Raw genomic sequence first — 19,585 nt, forward strand, 5'->3', positions numbered from 1 at the left:
TAGGCGATTTTGTGGATACGGCTAAGCTGACTTCCCCAGCAAGAGCCACTAGAAGGCAATTTCAGAAGTTGGCTGCCATGATGAAGAAGGATTCATCTCCAGAAGTTACAGTCCCATCTCTGGGAACATCCCAAATGGACTGATGGGAGGAGTGCATAGATCTGTTTGGGCTGGTACAAAACAAGCTTAAACGCTAAGATGATGGGGCAACTTTGATATATGACTGTGGGAAGGACGGTGAGTCTTTATAGTAGACGCCCCACCATCTTGGGGCTAGTGATGGTTCGACATTGCGGCCTTTGTGACTGTAGTGCATCAGCCTCAGATTCAGCAGCCCTGGGTCAGTCACCCTTGGATGGGTGACGAGGCGGGTTCATTTATGTAGGGCAACCAATAGGAGACCTCTATTAGCAAGCTTTGAAAAAATGACAGCAGACAGTTGCGCCTCGAAGCATCAAACTTATAGGGTTCCTGTGAATATCTGCTAGAGTACTGTGGGTTCTAGGTATGTTGTGTAGGAAGGTATGCTCTGGCTGTTAGATTTTCCTTCTCTCCTCCTAATGAGTGATTTTTGATTATGAAATTCCTAGCCATAGACATTGTTGATGACATCTGTAAAGAGGATACGTGAATTAACATAACTGTTCCCTTAATTCCTTTGGTCAGTGTATCTATCTTTCTGCTTCCAGCCTAGGGTGGGAGACACATGTCCCCTACACTGCTGTGTGCCTCCTATGCAATTTTTATAGAGTGCGAGACTAGCTGAGAAAAAACAGGGAACCGTGCATCATTTATGTGTTGAGAGACATTTGAAGCTTGTGTACATCAAATGAGAATTTATATATTTGTGTTAAATCTCTTGAGGCACAGGGGAATGTTATTTGCCCAGATTCACACAGTGTGCCAACGGTTGGACCAGGGCTCAATAATTTAGTCATTAGACCACAACTCTTGCATGTTTTTTTTCCCCCAGAGTTTTATATAGCACAATCTTAACCCAAATCGGGTATCAGAGCGCTTTACATAGCACCAGTTACGTTACATGAGGAAACACATTCATTTTTGTTAGGCACGGGGAGATTAAGCGATTTGCCCAGAATCACAGGATGTTTTGGCGACGTTACCGGGACTCTAACCCAGATCCCCAGGTCCGAGGTCGAGCGCCCTAGCCATTAGGCCAACTCTCTGCCTGATATTACTAATGTGACAATTTCATTGAATACACTTATTAATACAGGTTGGTAACCCCTCAGTGCCCTTTTGTAGAAGAAGACCTCCTGAGACCTTTTTCGAATGCAGTGCCCTCTAGAGGCAGCCTTATTGTTTTGCAGCATAAATGCTTTTCAGTGGATGTGGTGCGTTCTGCAGATTAATAATGTGTGCAACGCAATCGCAGACCTGCCAACTCTCATGGTGCCACTGTTTATCACATAATATTGACTTCCTTCACACGGTCATGCAATAATGAGCCGATATCACAGGGAGAGTACCTGATGAATTTGGAACCCCAGCACAGAGTTGGTTTAAGAGTTTCCAGCTCGTCTTTGGCGGCTTTGCAGTGAGGATGTCCCTCATTGGACCGCTGCCAGAAGACGAGCTCTTAAGAGTCGAACTGTTATGTGAATCTGATGTCTCTGGTTTATGTACTTTAAGTTGTTTATGGGTACATTACATTAATGCAGTATTTTCTCGATAACGTTTTTGTTACTTTGAGTTGATTTATTTTTTTCTACCTTTTGGAAACAATATTTAAGGAAACTTAAGTGTAATTTTCTTTCAAGATCAAATCAATACTATTTTGATCCGTTGTCGCAGGGCCCCTAAAAGGAGTGGGGCCCATAGGCCGGTGCCTACTTTGCCTATTTGTTAGCATCGTCCCCAGAAGCTATTGTATTTGATTTGTCTGCCTTCTTTTTTAGGAGAAGGGGTTGAGGTGGAGGTCCAAGTGCTTCATAGGCATGCTCAGCCCAACGCCCCACCCCCTTCCACTTCCCAACCCCTTCCCCAATTTTTAAATATTTCTGAGAAGTATGAATGTCTTCAATCGGTTATTTTACAGATTTTTCCGCCCAGGTGTACACTCCTCGCGCCCTGACATGGGTTTCTATCAACACATAAACACAGGGGTTATTTCGGTGAGCCCTCGCTGACCCTCAAATATGTACAGTATGTAACACGTGTGTATCGGAAGGTCCTGGCGATGGGAGGGAGAAGAATATTTTTAACATATTAGCTCAGACAGCTCAGCTAACAAACACCTCATGTGATGCTTTCCATCATCACTTGTGGCCCAGTTCTCTGGACTCAGCGCTCCTTTTCTTCTGAGCCCCTAAGTCCCTAACATAACACTAAACTGAACACTTGGGACCAAAGAAATTTGGCACTGCTTAATTTGTTATAAACATGCACAGTGGCATAAGTAAGATTTCTCTTAGAAGCCTGGTGGTCCGATATGGTGGGCTTTCCGGACACCCCTTTCTTCCAACACTTTCCACTTCCTGTCTTTTTAGCTCACTCCTTCAATATCTTTTTCATCCCAACTTTTTCCTTTTGTGGCTGTTTTCCTACTTTCCGACTTTCCTCTTTCTTCTTCTTTCTTCCTTATCTGTTTTTCTCTCTCTTGCTGTGGGAGAAAGTCTGATAAAAAGAAAGTCCCAGTTTCCAAAAATAAGTCAGAAACAACCAGCTACTAAGAATCATAGAAGCTAAAGGCATATTCAGTTTTAAAGGACCTGCTGACAGAATAGTAAAAGCACCAAGGTTGCAAAGCAGTCCACAGGGGTTGCATCGTAAATCACATCTCTGAGTCCAGGGCTGGGATACCACTGACGTAACCCATGCGACTTGTGTGCTCTTTATACTAGTTTTGCCTCTTGACCAAAATTATGTGATTCTAACAAAATAACACTGGGTGATGGCTACAACTGTGAAAGGGTATTTTTCAGGTTTAGGGCAGGTATGGGTATTTGGGTGGCAATGTTTTTTTTCGGGTTTCGGGTGAGTATGGCGTTTTAGATGGTAAGGGTTTTTTTTTAGGGTTTAGGGTGGGTTTGGGGTTTTGGATGGTAAGAGATTTTTTGGATTTAGGGTTTAGGGTGTGTATGGGGTTTTGTGTGGTAAGGTTGGTAGGGTGTGTGTGTGTGTATATATATATATGCATTTAATTAATATATATATATATATAAAAAATTATATATATCTATACATATGTATATTTCTGTAAAAAAAATATATATATATAAATGTGCATATATATATTTTGAGGTCATACTTACCTGGTAAGTTTTTATCACATATACTTTAAATATGCAAATTTCATTGTAAAGGCATGCGTGGTAAAGGCATATGTGCGTTAAAGATTTGAGTGGTAATGGCGCCGTCGTTGTAATGACCGCGTTGTAAAGCCATGCATGGTAATGGCTTGCGTTGTTCTGTCCTATATCCAGTTCGGAGAGTACTCCAAGTGATCCTATATGTGCAAGGGTTGTGGTAAATGGATTTCTAAACGCGAAAAAGGGCTACACTGTGCAAATTCACTATTGTGCTAGAGCAAAGTCTGTGGATTTTTCACCCCACATAGACAGAAGATGTAGATTCCTCTTGTGCAAGTTTCTGGATTTTGTGAGTCAAGACAAATGCCAAAATCCATAATTCTCTCGATGTCAATATTTTTAACTTGCCCTGTTATCTGAGTCTCTCCTCCAGTTTTATTCCCAGAATTGGAGGTGTTTTCAAGCAGGCTAAGTTCCAGATGGAATTATTTATAAAGCAGAAACTGGTCATCCTGCTGACATCTATATTTAGAGTGCCCTAAATCAAAAACCATTCAAAAATCAAAAAGCCGAAAGTGGATATCATATCATATGTTATGTTATGTTATATTTTAGTACTTCTACTTTAAGTTCATTTTTGCCACTTTCTTAGAATGTTGGTGAAACTGAAGAGACAGTCTACTGCCATTGGCCTCAATTAGGGGTGGAAAGTACCAGCTGCTACGTCTGTCTTGCCCTTTAATACCCTTTACGCTGACCTTGCTAACCCCGTTCACAGGTGCCATGAAGGTCGTGGCAAGAAGAAGTATAAAAGGGCCCTAAAAAACACCTTCATTGCCTCTTGGTTCCATTCCATGTCGCTCTGTTCTTCTTAGGCCTACGCAAACAATAAGGGTCGTAGAAAGATCATTAACGTGATGTCACGGGGGTCAGAGGGTGCATGATCTCACTTCCGCAACGCATGGAATGTTGGGGAATCGACCTCTACGTCCTCACTGTCTCCTGAGGGGGAGCAGCTAGCTTTCCTTTCGTGAATTTCAAGACCGAAGAATGGTCGTCTTCTCACTCCAGGGCACTCCTGCTCAGCTCAACTCGCTTTTCTGCTGCAGAGAGAGAACGCACCAAGTGCTGCAACTATTTCTGGATCAAGAAGTCGGTGTCGTCGGATCCCCTGGGGCTCGTTCTAGAAAGATTTATCTGCCTCCTGCAGCTGCCACGTGTTTAGGCTGAAAAGGGAAACCATACGCACAGCCACAAAAGAGGTGCATGTTCTGTAATTGTATGGTTTTGGAGACAAAGTTGTCTTGTTTTGCACATTATATCAGTTCATTTTAGAGGTGGTTTCATAGGTACGTTAACCCTTCCCAGATGGGCGAGTGCCCTCAAGTTCCCCAGACGGTACATGCACTTCCCCTTCCCTTGCGGTAGCAGATGAAGCACGCCTCTGATGGTGCAAAACTGCCACATCTTCTCTTTATTCACATATGGAATTAAGAAAACACACAGCTCAAGTGTAACCAAGCATACCGCCATCATTGCCCAAATTGTCTGTAGCTCAAGTCCAGTCCTTAGCAGGGTTGGGATTAAATAAAAATCGTTCTGGGCACGCAAAAAAAAAGTGGCCTACATTTGCATATTGCCTTTCCGTAAAACAATTTTTCGGCGAAGGTTTTAAAAAAAGGGGGGGCATTCTCTGATAGAGGCATCTTTTCTTAACTTTTCTCAACTAAAGAAAAAAACACATCTGAAAACAAGTGAGGCCACTTTTGCTCAGGCCCCCTGCCCTGTTCAAAATTCATATATTAATTGGCCGGCCACGCGAGAGAGGGAGAGACCCCTCTGCCCGTTGACGTGAGGGAGGTAATGGATGCCCAGGTGCCTCCATAAAGGCCACTCAGGCCCCCCCTGGGCCGCTGGCGGCATCTGAACACACCAGACACATCCCAAATCGGCACCCCAGGCTTCCCTAAAAACAGCCTACAGCTGGAACTCTGATACCGCCCCCTCGGCCATTGCCCAAGTGCCCACCGTACCAATCCGAGCGTGGTACATAGTCCCTAACTGCACCCGGTGACAGCGTCCTGAGCGAACACCCCTTCTCAGCAAGGGTCTAGCACCTCTCCTGCAGCATGTAGGCTACACCATGCTGCCTAGAGTTGTGGGCGGCCCTATCGCCTGACCTGTGCTGCAAGTGCCTTGTCCGCCTTCTGCTGACCCATAGCCTGCTCCCCGTGCCCCTGCCATAAGGCATCCCAAGGGCACGCGCTTGAGCAGATCCACCTTTGGGTATTGCGCTCCTTCCGCTGTCCCTTTGTGCTGTCCCCACCTTGACTGAGCCCATCCGTTGTCCTTGGCTGCGACACCCGCTTTACTGGTGTGGGTGGGTGGGCCAATGACAAAGACACATGTACTCGCAGGGCTCCCCACACCCTTATATGCTTGTGGCACACCCGGGGGGCTCACGCCAATTGGTCACTTCAAACCAAGCTGACCCATATGCGCCAGTCGTTTTCCCGGGCTCAGCTGCTGCCCGCCCTCGGTTCTGGCCCCCGGTAGGGTTTGTCGCAGGCCCCTCAGCGGTCCAGTTCCTTCACAGCCCGTGTGCTTCATAGACCGTTGTCAGAAATTATTATTTTTTTATTTTGTTTTAGTCCTCATTGTGCAATATTTATAGTAAGGAGTTATCAGGGTCTCCCCTTTTCCCCTCCGACTGTGTATTGTACCAAACCCAACGTGTGGGAACCATCTGGGAACAACAGGGGACTCTGTACTTCCAATTACTATTCTGGAAGGTTACTCTTCGGAGTGGGTTGAGCTAGCCATTATGGCTACTCTATTTGGCCTTCGACCATTGTAAATGATTACTTGCACTTAATCATAGGACATGAGTACAGAAGAAGAGAGGAGGAGGACCAATATGCATTACCAAACATTCCCTCATTATAAACCCAGTTGATGATTTTCCCACAACTCCCAGAACCTATATTTTTTAGACAATGGCATCTTCTTTTTCTCTAGGTTGTAAATTTTAAGCACTGAAGAAAGCCACTCCTCAGGTAATGGAGCTACTGGTGTGATCCATTTTACACATACCTCTCTCCTGGCTAATAGAATTAAGAGGAACACCAAATTTTCTTCCCGTTTTGTCAGCTTATCTGCTGATAAAAACCCCGTCACCCCAAAAAAGACTAAATCCATACTCACAGAACCGTCGAGATGGGGGCACTGCCAGAACATATGCAGGTCATTGGCCTTTGGTAATCCGCATTTCGGGCAGCACTTCACCGTGGATCCACTGAATTTTGATAGTTTTTCCGGCGTCCAATAAGCTCTATGGGTGGTATATAAATGATTTATCCTTAATGCCGCAGATGTTACTATTGACCAGCATTTGCTCATTGATATTTGCCATAGGAGGTTTGTATCCAGCGTCGGCAGGTCTTTCCCCCAGATTCTCTCCGGTATCCGAAATTCCTCCTCCCCTGATGCTATGAGGGCCCAATACCAGAATGATACTTCTTTCTTGAAAAGTTTCTCCAGCATTTTACCCTCCAGGGCAGCATTGCCTGTTTTTGCTTCCTTGATTGACTTTGTCCAACTTAGAAGTTGATAGTATTTGAACTTAGATAAAGACAAGTTTGTGATTTGGTTTAATATTTCCCACTCCAAGATTTTATTCTGATGTAATAATTGCCCCCATACTGCTATTCCTGCTGATTTTAGGGGATCGTCAGAGAGTCTTTAAGGCAATCAGGAGTACAAGGGGAGTCCCAAATTGGAGCTTTGTCACTGTAAAGGGGGATATTTACCGTAGACCTAATGCAGTACCACAATTTAGCTGCTGCCTTTAAAGTCTTCAACTTAACTTTTTTGAAAAATTTCGGGTGACCGAATTTAAAAAGAAAATGACTGGTGTTGTTTGTCATTTTCTGTAGGTACGGTGGGTAGTCTTCATATGGGCCTAACATGATTCTATTATTTTTAAACTGGAATGCTCTGCAATATTCTAAAATATCTGGGGTGGCTAGTCCACCCTGGTTTTTCCTTCTCATTATTTTACTCCAAGCAATTCTAGGTTTTTTCGATGACCAAATAAAACTTGATAACTCTCCCTGGTTTCTTTATAGACTCCCTATTAAACTCTAACGGTATGGCGCCAAAAATAAACGTACATTTCGGCAAGACTGACATTTTAAGGATATTTGATTTACCTAAGATAGACAGCGGTAAGCCACTCCATACTTTCAATAGTGTTTTAACTTCCCCCTGAACTCTATGGATGTTGGCCTGAGGGACCTTATCAAGATCTTTAATTAGGTCGATACACAGGCATCTAATTTCTATCTTATTGTAGGGGCTCAAGAATACCTCATTCCAAGACATGGTCTCTGTTTTAGACTTGTTTATTTGGTAACCAGAGATTTTCCCAAAATTGATTAAAGTCTCCTCCGTTGTTTCAAGAGCCTCTTTAAGTTGACTAGTAAAAATCATGAGGTTGTCCGCATAAAGAGCTACTTTTTTATGCCAGCCTTGGTATGAGAAAGGGATGATAGAAGGATGATTCCTAAGACATTCGGCTGCTGGTTAAATATAGAAATTGAATAATAACGGGGATAGAGGGCATCCCTGGCGAGTACCTCTCTTTATATGAATATGATCTGTTAACTCCCCATTGATTAAAATTCTGGCCTTTGGAGCATTATAGATATTTTCTACCATCTTCAATATATTAGTTCCTAGATCGAATTTTTTTAGGACCTCACTCAGATAGGGCCAATTAACTCTATCAAAAGCTTTTGCTGCATCGATAGTAATTATAGAGAGAGGCAGCTTCTCACAAATGGCTATATCTATTGCTCCCATTGTCAGAAATTATTGCAATTAAGTATTTTTGCATGTCTATTACAACACATTAAAGAGCTGAGGAGGAGGAGAGGGCAGGCGAGTGAGTGGAACATGTGATGGAAGGAACAATAATGGGGAAGGAAGGGCGCAGGAAAGAAGAAATGGGGATCATGGTATTGTGTCATGGTGGATTGACTGACGCTGAAATGCCTCAAAGCTCTGAGTAGCAGGAAAAGAGGGAAGGGTGGCGAGGGACAAGATAGGGGAGGAGGAAATGAAAACAAAGAACAAGGGATCAGGGAAGAGAGATGTAGAAAACATGATGTTGTGTCATGCTTGTGTAGCGCCTTTGGTTGCCTCAAAGCGCTTTTATCTCATGAGGGGTGTCTAGTTCGTGACCAAGATGGGGTCCTTCATTCTATCCCATGAGGTAATGGGGTTGTATCGTCCCTTTGGGGGATCTTGGCTCCACACCTACACACACTCGAGGTCCACTTAGAGTAGGGTTCGCATGGTAGGAGCAGATGTGATTACTGCCTTGTTTTATATGCCTGCACATATACACTGTCAGCACCATGTTAGAACTATATCTACTATTTACGCTTTTGGTGCTTGTACTCACTTTTATCTGCTTTTGTCTATTGATCATTCTTGGTTGGAAGGTTGCTTTAAAATGCCATCCCTTTAAAGTCAATGCCGTATCAAATTCTAAGGTCATTGTAGGATTTTCAATGCTGCATTAAGTCAACAATGACTTCTTTTTGCAGATAATCGAGTTTGTTGCAAGACATGCCCTAAAGAGGAGCCGCATGACAGCTCATTATCAAGAAAATAAATGCGCCTCATGGAAAGTCAATCTTATAAGGCTCATAATACCTTTTGATCCCTGCTCCCATGTTCTTTCGCAAACTGAAATAATCTTATATAATCCTTGTAACTTGATCTGTGCCAGTGTCCTGCAGTTTTGGGGGGATGCCAAGGTGAACACCTTGTAAAACTTGGCACAGGTTTCTCCTCTCTGTGCATGCGATCCAATTGCTGATTGGTCACTGCAGAACCTGACCTTCAGAAGAACTCTCTCTCCCCTGATGGGAAGCTTTGAAACTTTCAGTGATTCTGACACTTCTTGACTTGTTATTGGTTCTGTTTCCTGTTTTAATGAGACAATAGTGTTGAGTGGCTTATCAAGTCTCAGCTTTTTGTAAAGAGATTTCACATTGGCTAAGGCTCACGCTTCTACCAGTTCCTGGCTTTACCAAGGTAATTGTGACTGATTTGTGATTGGCTCCCTCTATCTCCTACAATGTGCCTCATTGATGTATTTTCTTTCTTGCACCTTATCTGGGCGGACATTGCAATTTGCAATACTGAATATATTGCAGTTCTAATTTATTTAACTGGCAGTCTGTCACAATTGTAGTTCTGTCAACCTTCTTCTACAATATATTCCTCTAGCAGGTCAGAGATTAGCAGATGCCTTTGTTTACACTGTTCCTAACATTAAATTAGCATTTCTTAGTAGTATTTTAAGAGCATAGATAGTGCCATGCTGACTGCACCCCTGTTCACAAAAGTGTAAAATCGAAGAAGACAATTTATGGAATAGTTTTGGCTAAGTTTTAAATGGCATGGACCCTGCGTGATCCCACGGGCATGAGTGATCACCCAGTAGAAGCTCGGCCATCTTTATAGGCTTTGGGAATCAGTGGCCAGTCAAGAGGCGTATTGGTTCATGAGTATTTGTAAAGTACACGTTCACCCCTTGGGGGACATTGGTGCTGAATAACAGGTGCTCATAATTACCAAACTCAATGGTACTCATTTTATCGACTTCAGAAGGATGATTAGCTGAGTGACCTGCTGACATGGCTGTTTGGCCAAACAAAGGTTTCTGGAATGGATGCTTTAGTTCACTGAGCCACAAAACCTGGCAAACTGATTCTTGTTGCACAGGGCATCATGTCTGGTGTTTACAGATGGTTCATTTGGTACTCAAACTACTTGAAGGTCCTCTGTAGAAGATAGGGGCTCTCGAACTGAATTCTGGGCCATTGAAGGGAAGGGAGATGCGCTGTTACACTTACTGATTAAGAGGTTTGGTAGAGCGCTTCGTGGTGCCGTTCAGACAATTCTAAGCAGTAAGGATAGCACAGGCATAGCTGGCAAGTGTCCCAGGTCCATGTGTGATGTGGGTTCCAGTCCATGTTTTGTTTCTTTGAATTTTGTGACTTGTAGTCCTAAACAAGCTGCTCTCCAGCTGCCAAAGAGTGGGTGCAGTTTAGCAGAAGAATCTTTTTTTTTTTTTGCAATAATTTTTCTGACGTTGCAAGTGCTGTGAAATAGCAGATGTTTACTATTATCCAGTGCTATGGTTTTCAAATTTACCGACCCCGGAAAGATGGAGGGTGGACATGCCTTACTGGTGTTTGAACATGTGACTTTCAGATCACTGCAGATGTTGGCAGCAAATGTTAATTCATGGAGCGATGTTGCTAGCTTAAGAACACATTAGTGATCACCGTTACCATAGCTACCACATAACCCAGGCCAACGCATGATAGCCGCTCCAGTCCAAGTTCTTTTGCATTATGAGACTCGCAGTTCTGGGTTTAGAGTGGGATCAACAAGACTTCATGTCCCAGAATGCACAAAAAAACCTGAAGTGGAGCATCTAGACGTGCTTGGATATGGGAAACCTGGCAGGGCTGCACAGATAGCACATAGTATGATGGGTGAGAGTTAAAGCTCACGCGGGATAGTGTGCCCAGTCCAATATTATTCATTGCACTTAAAAGGCACGACAACTTTCAGGGTCTTCCTGAAATGCAAATGGTTGGGCTCTTCTATCAAGCTCGTGCTCTTCAAGGGTCCTATCTCCTTGTTTGATCCAACTGGAGACATTTTTGGGCCGTATGAGATCTAGTTCGCGGCTACCCCGTAGGGGACGAAGGTGCGATGTATAAATACTTTAAATTAATTAATTCATTAATTTAGAATTTGGCGGACAGAAAACTCTGTTGCAAACTCGACAGAGTACCCTGTCCACCAAACGGATGGTCTGTCTGCCCTATTTAGAGTTGGTTCCTTCCACCATTGCTTCCTCCCTTTCATCCTTTGCTTTAGTTCATTCTTCGTTCTCTTCTTCCTTCCTTTCTTCTTCCCTTCCTTTCTCGAACCTTTTCACTGTTCCTTTCTTTCTTTCTTCCTTTCCTTCTTTCCTGTCTTCTTTTCTTCCTTTCTCCTTAATCCTCTCTTTTCTTCCTTCCTACATTAATTCCTTGCTTTCTCCTTCCTGCTACGGTTGTAATACAAGACCACAATTTCCTTTCCCACGCATTCCTTAACAATGTGGGTGGAACAATGAATGAATCTGAACAGCGCATATCATTTACAATGCAAGTTGTTACAACAACTTGCCTTAGGGGGCGCTGGACTTTGGAATAGTATAGTTTACTATTCCAACTCCAGTCCGAGCAAGTGTATGGGAAACCATTGGACTAAAAAGCACCATGCCGCTTTACCTAATGCATGTAGTTGTAACTACTTGCGTTGTAACTGGAATGCGTGGTTCAGACACATTTGTTGTTCTGCCTGCGTTGCAAAGGCAACGCGTTGTCCGGCGGTTGTGGCATTTGCTGTTTCCCTCCTGCTACTTTTCTTCACTGATCCTTAATCCTCATCTTTCCTTTTTTTCTTCCTTTTGTCCTTCGTTTATACGTTTCGTCTTTCTTTCATCCCTTTCCATCTTCTCACCTCGTTCCTTCTTTCCTTCCTTAGTACCTCTCTCCCTCTATAGCTTGCTTACTTCCTCCCTTCCTTCCCTCCTTCCTCCCCTCCCATCCTCCCATCCTCCCTAACTTCCTTTCTTCTTTTCTTTCTGCCTACATGTCCTTCTTTCTTTCTCTCTTATTATGGATCTTCTTTTCATTTTTTCTCCCTTTCTTCCTCCCACCCTATCACCCTCCCTTTCTGCCATCCTTACTTCTCTCCCTCTCAGTTTTCCTCTTCCATTCCTTTCTTCATCCCTCCCTTCATGCCTCCCTTCTTGTTTCCTTCTCTTCTTCCTTTCTTCAATCTTTCTTTCCATGTTCTGTCTATCCCTTCCTTATTTTCTTCATTCACCGCTTATTTTCTTCACCACTTTAAATGGCTCTCATGTGCTGCATTTAAAAGATACTGAACTGTCCCCAGATTACTGTTATTAGTTGCCTGGCATTATAGCTGTTGCACAAGGTTCACCTGTCCCTCAAACCCCATGCCTTCAGCTCTCTGCAGATTAAATCTGGTCACACTGAAACCCCTTTGCAACCTCCCTCCTTCCAACTGACTTGCGGCTTGCATTGCCTCAACTAGTGCTCTATTCATCAGAGCACCCAGTTGCAGCCATTCATGTCTCCAGCACCAGAAAGCTTTGAAGGGCTCAAAGATGACCCAGAGGGGGTGCCAGCACCCCATGCCAGGCACGATGCATTGGTCTCCTTTGCCAGATGGTGGCAGCTCTCCATTCTAATTACTCCTCTGATTGCATGTCCTAACGGTGGCTCTTGCCCAGGAGCACCAGCCACGTGGATTGTGCATTGGATGAAAAGCGAGGTTTACTCTTCGAGCCAACAGTAACAGCAGCGAATGAAAAGAACAATGCAGCAGGGGCGGCCTGAGGGATGTGCAAGCTGTGCACCTGCACTGGGCCACCAAACCCCAGGGGCCACCACACCAATATATATCCTTAATATAATAATCCTCTGAGGATGGATACATATTTGCGTGGCGGCCCCTGGCAGGGATTTGGCGGCCTCCGGCTCTGTTTCACTTCCAAACACCTACCTGAGCTCTGGGGGGGGGGGGGGGGGCTCCGCCCCGCCCAGATCCCCTCTTGCGGGGCCCCCTACCTACGCTCCCTCCCTAGGGCCACCATGAGCCTAGAGTTGCTCCTGGATGCAGTCATTGAATGAAGACTCAGTTGTGTATACAGAAGGACTTCTGATACATCCCCTCATGAGGCACACCATTGGCGTGCACAAACAAATGATTCGCAAGTTGAGGTTGAATGAGTTGTATACCTCAATACCCCACCTTGGAGGTATCGAAGCCGTGGAACAGATACTATTACAGAGTGACATCGACGTACAAAAACAGGCATTCATCATGGAACTCATGATGTTCATCCTATATCACAGCTACTTTCGACAAGAGGATCAATGGTTTCTGCAACTCTCAGGCATGGCTATGGGAAACTGCGCTGCCCCCACATACGCTAACGTGTATATGGAAAACTTCGAAAAACAGCATATATACACTGACAGACGTTTTCAAGACAAAGTAAAAATGTATGTACGTTACATTGACGACCTGTTTTTTCTATGGTCAGACACCAAAGACACTCTCGATAATTTCTTATCAGAAATCAACACCAAAGACCCACGTATCAACCTCACCTGGGAAATAAGTGATACCAGCATTTCCTTTTTGGACGTTCAGATCAAAACTTCTCCACAAGGCCTTGTGACAGATCTACATAGAAAAAGTACAGATCGGAACAACACCCTACACTTTACAAGTTTTCACCAGGGTTCTCTAAAGAAACATTTACCCTACTCGCAGATGCTGCGAGTCAAACGGATAGTATCAGATGAGCCCACTTTTGACAAACGCATCAATGAAATGCACGAAAGATTCCATAATCGAGGGTACCCGGACAACATATTACAAGAAGCACGAACCAGAGTCCTACAGATAACCAGACAAGATAGTCTGATCAAAACTCACAAAGAGAAGGAAGATCGAATGGTTGTTGTGTCTAAATATTCCACTGTCAGTCATATCTACAAAAAGATCATACATAGGCACTGGCCTGTATTACAGATGGAACCAGATTTTCAGGGTATTTTCCAAAATCCTCCCATTTTTGCTCACACGAGAAGCAAAAATTTACAAGAGATTCTAAGTAAACCCGGCAACACCATCACCCAACACAGAGGGACCCAACCGTGCCTGAATTGTAACCACTGTCATAACATCATCAAAGGTAACTCAATACAACATCCCATGAAGGGCCACAAAATTCAACTCCAAGTGGATGGAACATGTGACTCGATGAATCTGATCTATGCCCTAAAATGTCCCTGCGGGAAACTCTATGTTGGAAAAACTGAACGAAAGATCAAAACCCGCCTAAACGAACATAAATCCAACATAAGGCTCAAACTGGAAAAATCTAGTGTAGCTATGCACTTTCTTGAATCTAGGCATACCATTGCTCAATTGAGATTTGTCATCTTGGAAATGGTTACCAAGAAAGAAGGAATTGATCTCCACAAGACACTATTAAAACGTGAACTCGAGTGGATTTATCGTTTACAGACCTTTAAACCTTTTGGTTTAAATGACCGCAGCGAATTCAGCTGTTATTTGTAACTGCATTTACTATTTAATCATACTGTGTACCCTGTTTACATTGCTCCTACTATGTCTTCACGAACACTTCGTTACCGTTTACAAATGGCCGCCACTTTATAACCCTTCACCTCACTCCTTAAACACCCGGTCCCTTTTTTATTTTTATCATCACGCAAACGCGCCCGTCAGGCACTGCATGAATACCAACAACTCACTCACATCCTTGTCACCGACCCGCGAATGGAGTAAACCAGCAGGCACGCTACTCGTAGCACCAAGTAAGTCATCCGACCTCTGACTTTATCTACGTTTACTTTACTATCGACATGCGCCATATGCGCTATATTACGCACACGCGTTAGTATCCCACACCACCCTCCCCTCACTTGTTAAATCCGTTACACCAATTCACCCAAGAACGTGATAGAGCACAACCCTTCACTTAGTTCACATTAAATAGTCCACCTCCCCCCTTTTTTTAATGTTAGCCACTATAGCGACTCACCGCGCCCCGTTTTTCTTCCTCTTCAGATCCCGTGATCAAGGGCTTTCCCGCCCGAAATGCATCGGGAATAACTTGGGAATATGTTTGATATCAATCCAATGTACTCACATCGTAACTGATATGATGTAAATATCAGCATGAACTACGTGTCAATAAAACGTTGAAAAACTTAGAAACTCATTCAACCTCAACTTGCGAATCATTTGTTTGTGAACGCCAATGGTGTGCCTCATGAGGGGATGTATCAGAAGTCCTTCTGTATACACAACTGAGTCTATCTAATCCGGTGCAGTGACGGTTTGCACCACCCTAGAGAGCACCCTGAACTTTGTACATACCTAACCACGAAACTTATCAGTACCCAAGCTGTGCACCTCCCATCTTTCACAAGTTTGTCATTGAATGAAGAACATTATTGGCACTCTCTTTTATAATGATGCTCATCTGTCCTCATTGGCCCTGGATAATTCAAGACTTGGAGCTGCACACTTTTAGAGAAAACTGGATGTAGTGTTAAATACTGGAAACTGCTAATGTATAAATATTCGATCCAAAGATAACTAGCCCTTAAACCCAACATTACGTCTTTGCGGTTCGATTGCAGGAACCAGTATTTCTAAGGTTCTGGAAGGAGGTGGATTAATAGAATCAGTTGATGGGACTTTGAGTATGCAGCTATGAAGTCAAGGTTTGTTTCTATTCAATCAAGGCCTTTAGTTGTGGAATGAATTGGTATTTGTGTCGCCAATCAATGCGGTCCTATTCATCCTTCACTCCCTACCTGGCCTCTCTCTCTTAACTGCTCACACATATACAAACAGCCCCGAACGGTCCAAATGAAAACATAGAATGGGAACTGACAGCATTAGCTTCTTAAGCTGTGAACTGGAGTAAGAGAGTTATGCTCTTAACTAGGGGTGGGCAGAATTTTTCGTAATCGCTTTACGTAAATCTCTGCAAAATGGTAAAAAAATCTCTGCGAACACGCAAAAAATCCACAAACACGCGGAATTGCTTGTTCGCGATGCTTTTTTACTGTTCACAATCGCTGTTTGCATGCTCGGGGGGAAATATCTCGTGAACACGCCTTTGAGAACGCGAACAAGCAACAAATTTCACCAAGTCGCAGAATGCAGAATTTTGGGCAATTTCGCGCTCTCCGCAGAACACGAAATTACCCAAATTCCGCGAGCGGAACGGAATTTACTGGCCAGGCCTCTTCTTAACAGTTCATCATGGTTTCTATGACCAAAAAGCCATAGCTGGTGGCTGTGATGTTACAGCGGTTATCCATTCTTCAACTCTGCAGTGTCACAAACGTTATATACCACAACTGTAATTCGACAAAAGCTAAGACAGCGCAGATGATATAATGATGCCATGTGATGCCTCAAAAGCTATTCATTATTGTGTGTTTTGCCACAAAAGTGATGGTTGTGATATTGCTAAGATTTAGAAGTGGTCATCCAGCGATGAGGAAAATATTAGTGTTTCTACTTCGACATCATCAACATTCACCAATAATAAGGATACCAGAACATTCCATTGTTTGATGATGCTTGAGACCTATTATGATTTATCATCTGTAGATGCCCCCAATTTAACAGAAGCCATTCATGAAATTTGTGATGTCATAAAAGTATCCTTTGATGACTATGGTATCATAAAGATTTATCATGATGATGGCACGGGACAAGATTATGATGGTTGTGGGTTGATAAACATCAATCAGCTCTTTTCTGGATGGTTTATCTGCTCCATATTTTATTGGTGACCCTCCCACCCTCAATGGCCTAGTCCTTGATGTGCATTCCTACTGTTCATCAAGCTCCAGAATGTATTGTTACCCACTGAACACAGCCATTTTGGGCTTGAGGTCTAGTATTCCTGGGCTCTGTCTGTCAGTGACATGTGAGACAGGTAAAGTATAATTAGACAATGATTTATTAGCATAAGAAATTCCATCTGCCATTTTTTCCCCCAAAGTTAAAAAAACAAACTTCTGCTAGGCCCTCTGACCTGAACATTTGTGTCTGAAATTATGATTTGTTCACAAGTTTCCCACCCCAGGCAGTCTGGGGCAAATCCATTTTCTGGTTGCACCCTAGTATTGTGCTGCACACTTTGATTGATTATTAGATGTACTACATCTCTTTGCTTTTAACACTCATACTTTGCAGGATTATCCTTGTCCTGTTGAGAAGTAAGATGTCAATGCTGCTTTCATCACATTTGAATGGCCACCTGAGCATCTGTACTCATGGCTTCTTCTTATTTTTCTTGCGCAGGTTTTCAAGATCGGACGAGCTTTCCAGACACCGACGTTCGCACTCTGGGGTAAAACCCTACCAGTGCCCCGTCTGCGAGAAAAAATTTGCCCGGAGCGACCACTTATCGAAACACATCAAGGTGCACCGGTTCCCCAGAAACAGCCGCTCCCCACGACTACCGAACTGACCAACTCAGAGACCCCCTTTTCCAATGGAGAATAGCCAACAATAGCACTTTGTCTGACCATCTTCCTGATAATTTATTGCCTCATGAACCAACAATGATGTTACTTGATGCCACCACATATGAATGTTTTTTATATCTAAAAACCTGTCTGAGAAAGACTAGTACTTTTATATCCTATTGTGTTTTAGCTTTCTACCATTCTCTTCCTGGAAGAGACACTGATTTATATGTGGTCGATGTCTTCTGCACCTAGAAAATGTATGGGCTGTTTTGCTGCTAGTTCAGTCAAAGGACCATTGAGCCTGCAGGGCCCCTTGCACAAAGGGTACTTGATGTGGGTTATAGGGTTCTTCTCAAATGTGTCTTTCAGTCTATTCATCTTAAAATCATATCCAGCTGCTACTCCCAGGGATTTGTGAGGCAGTCACTTTATGCTCAAAGTCAGCTCTTGAATCGAACACACAACAGGATACCAAAAATAGGTCAACAACACAGTTACTGCTTCCACAAGAACCTGACAGTATTTTTTGTTCCACTAAATGAAGCATGAGCCACATTGCACACACTTTGTGATTAGGGAAACCTGGATTTAACCTGTTTGTTTAGCTGTACTAATGTGGACTTGGAGGGGTCAAAGGTTGAGTCTCTGCTGCCCACCAGCGGTGTATGGTTGATCGAGTGAACGCGGTATGCTCGTTTTGTGCCTCATTAGAACCAACACTGCTTGGATGGATTATCTCATTGGACACTGCCATTCCTAAGGTCTAAATGAAGAGCGTGAAGGACTGAAATGTCTTATGATGCACATGTAATGCATCATGCAGTTGTGTGCATATGCGGAGCCCATGTAGTTTCAGTGGAATGGTGCTACGTCACTACAATACCTCTACCTTAAAGTGTTCAGTTTGTTAACATGCCTGTCAGATGTCTACATAACAGTAGGACAGAGACCAATGAGCCAGATAAAATTCTGTTGACTTGTGTCCAGCAACTTGCCAATACCTTGGGCCCAATAGGGGAAATGGTACAAAGAAACCAGTAATATATCAAGTAATGTATCAAGAAGTGCTTTACTCTCATGTATTCGCACAGTGCCTGCTTCCATTCATCTCGCCCTCTTCACAGAGAAGGAAGAGAGTAGTTATTGGAATATTTCTGGAAAGTTACTGGTATGCAGAATCACTGTAAGCAAGATATAAACCAGCAGTGGGCAGGAACACCCAGTCTCTGGGTACCTTCAGTGATGCAGGATCTGCATCAAACACTGCATTTCTGGTGCAACGCAGGGGCATGCAGGAAACATGCTGTGTGCAGGAACTACCGAGATAGCGAAACCATCTTATTTAGTAATGCATTCCTCTAGTCTATAGAAATTATTATACATGAATTTGCGCGTATTAACTGGTTTATCTCACATCCTATGAATGTATGTAAATAAACTGTACATAGATGCACCTTTATAAAATATCTTCTAATAAAGTATCAAAAAATGTGTAAATTGGAGTCAAACTATATCTAGGAAGCAGCATTGTACACAGAGGACAATTCTGTATATTTTATTTTGCTGTTCATAAAATATATTTACTTTGACAATAAAACAACAAATGGAAATTTAGTTGTCTGTGATGTCTGATTTTGGGCTCATTTCATCCAGATAAAAAGGTGGAGCTAATGCTGTGTGAGGCAGTGGACAGTCCAGAAAAAGTGATGGAGTTGTAAGTTAAAACACTTGCAAGAAACAGCATGGCATGCTAAAAATCATAGCTTAGGTCTGACAATCATATCCTGTGTATTCAGCTGAACAACATTATAATTATCAAAGGTCTGTAAACCAGGCGGAATGCTTTATTTCATTTCATTTAATTTAATTTATAAAGTTTTATGTAGTGTGAACTTGACCCAAGAGGGTACAGAGCTCTTTATATATAGGAACTTTGCTTCACAAGTTACATCGGATATAAGAGCATAGTAAGGTACAGTACACAAAACAATGTTTCAATAATTTGTAGGAGGGAGGTGAGGAAGGAGTCATAGCAGGGAGACGAGGAGGAACAATGCCCATTGTCCGGCTGGGTAGGTGACGGTCAAGGGGGGAAACCAGAGCCAATCT

At 43.2% G+C, this 19,585-nt stretch overlaps 1 protein-coding gene across 1 annotated transcript in view; it reads left to right on the forward strand.

Annotated features, from left to right (window-relative positions):
• KLF15 (KLF transcription factor 15) overlaps positions 1-19,090 on the forward strand; it is a 53,664-nt gene extending 34,574 nt beyond the window's left edge. Inside the window, exon 3 of the mRNA XM_086948318.1 lies at positions 17,307-19,090. Coding sequence (XP_086804444.1) covers positions 17,307-17,475 — 169 coding nt within the window. The 3' untranslated portion in view covers positions 17,476-19,090. The remainder of the gene's footprint in view (positions 1-17,306) is intronic.
• Positions 19,091-19,585: the final 495 nt, after the last annotated feature.

The sequence above is a fragment of the Lissotriton vulgaris genome, unplaced genomic scaffold, assembly GCF_964263255.1.
Source record: "Lissotriton vulgaris unplaced genomic scaffold, aLisVul1.2 SCAFFOLD_6338, whole genome shotgun sequence".
NCBI lineage: Eukaryota > Metazoa > Chordata > Amphibia > Caudata > Salamandridae > Lissotriton > Lissotriton vulgaris.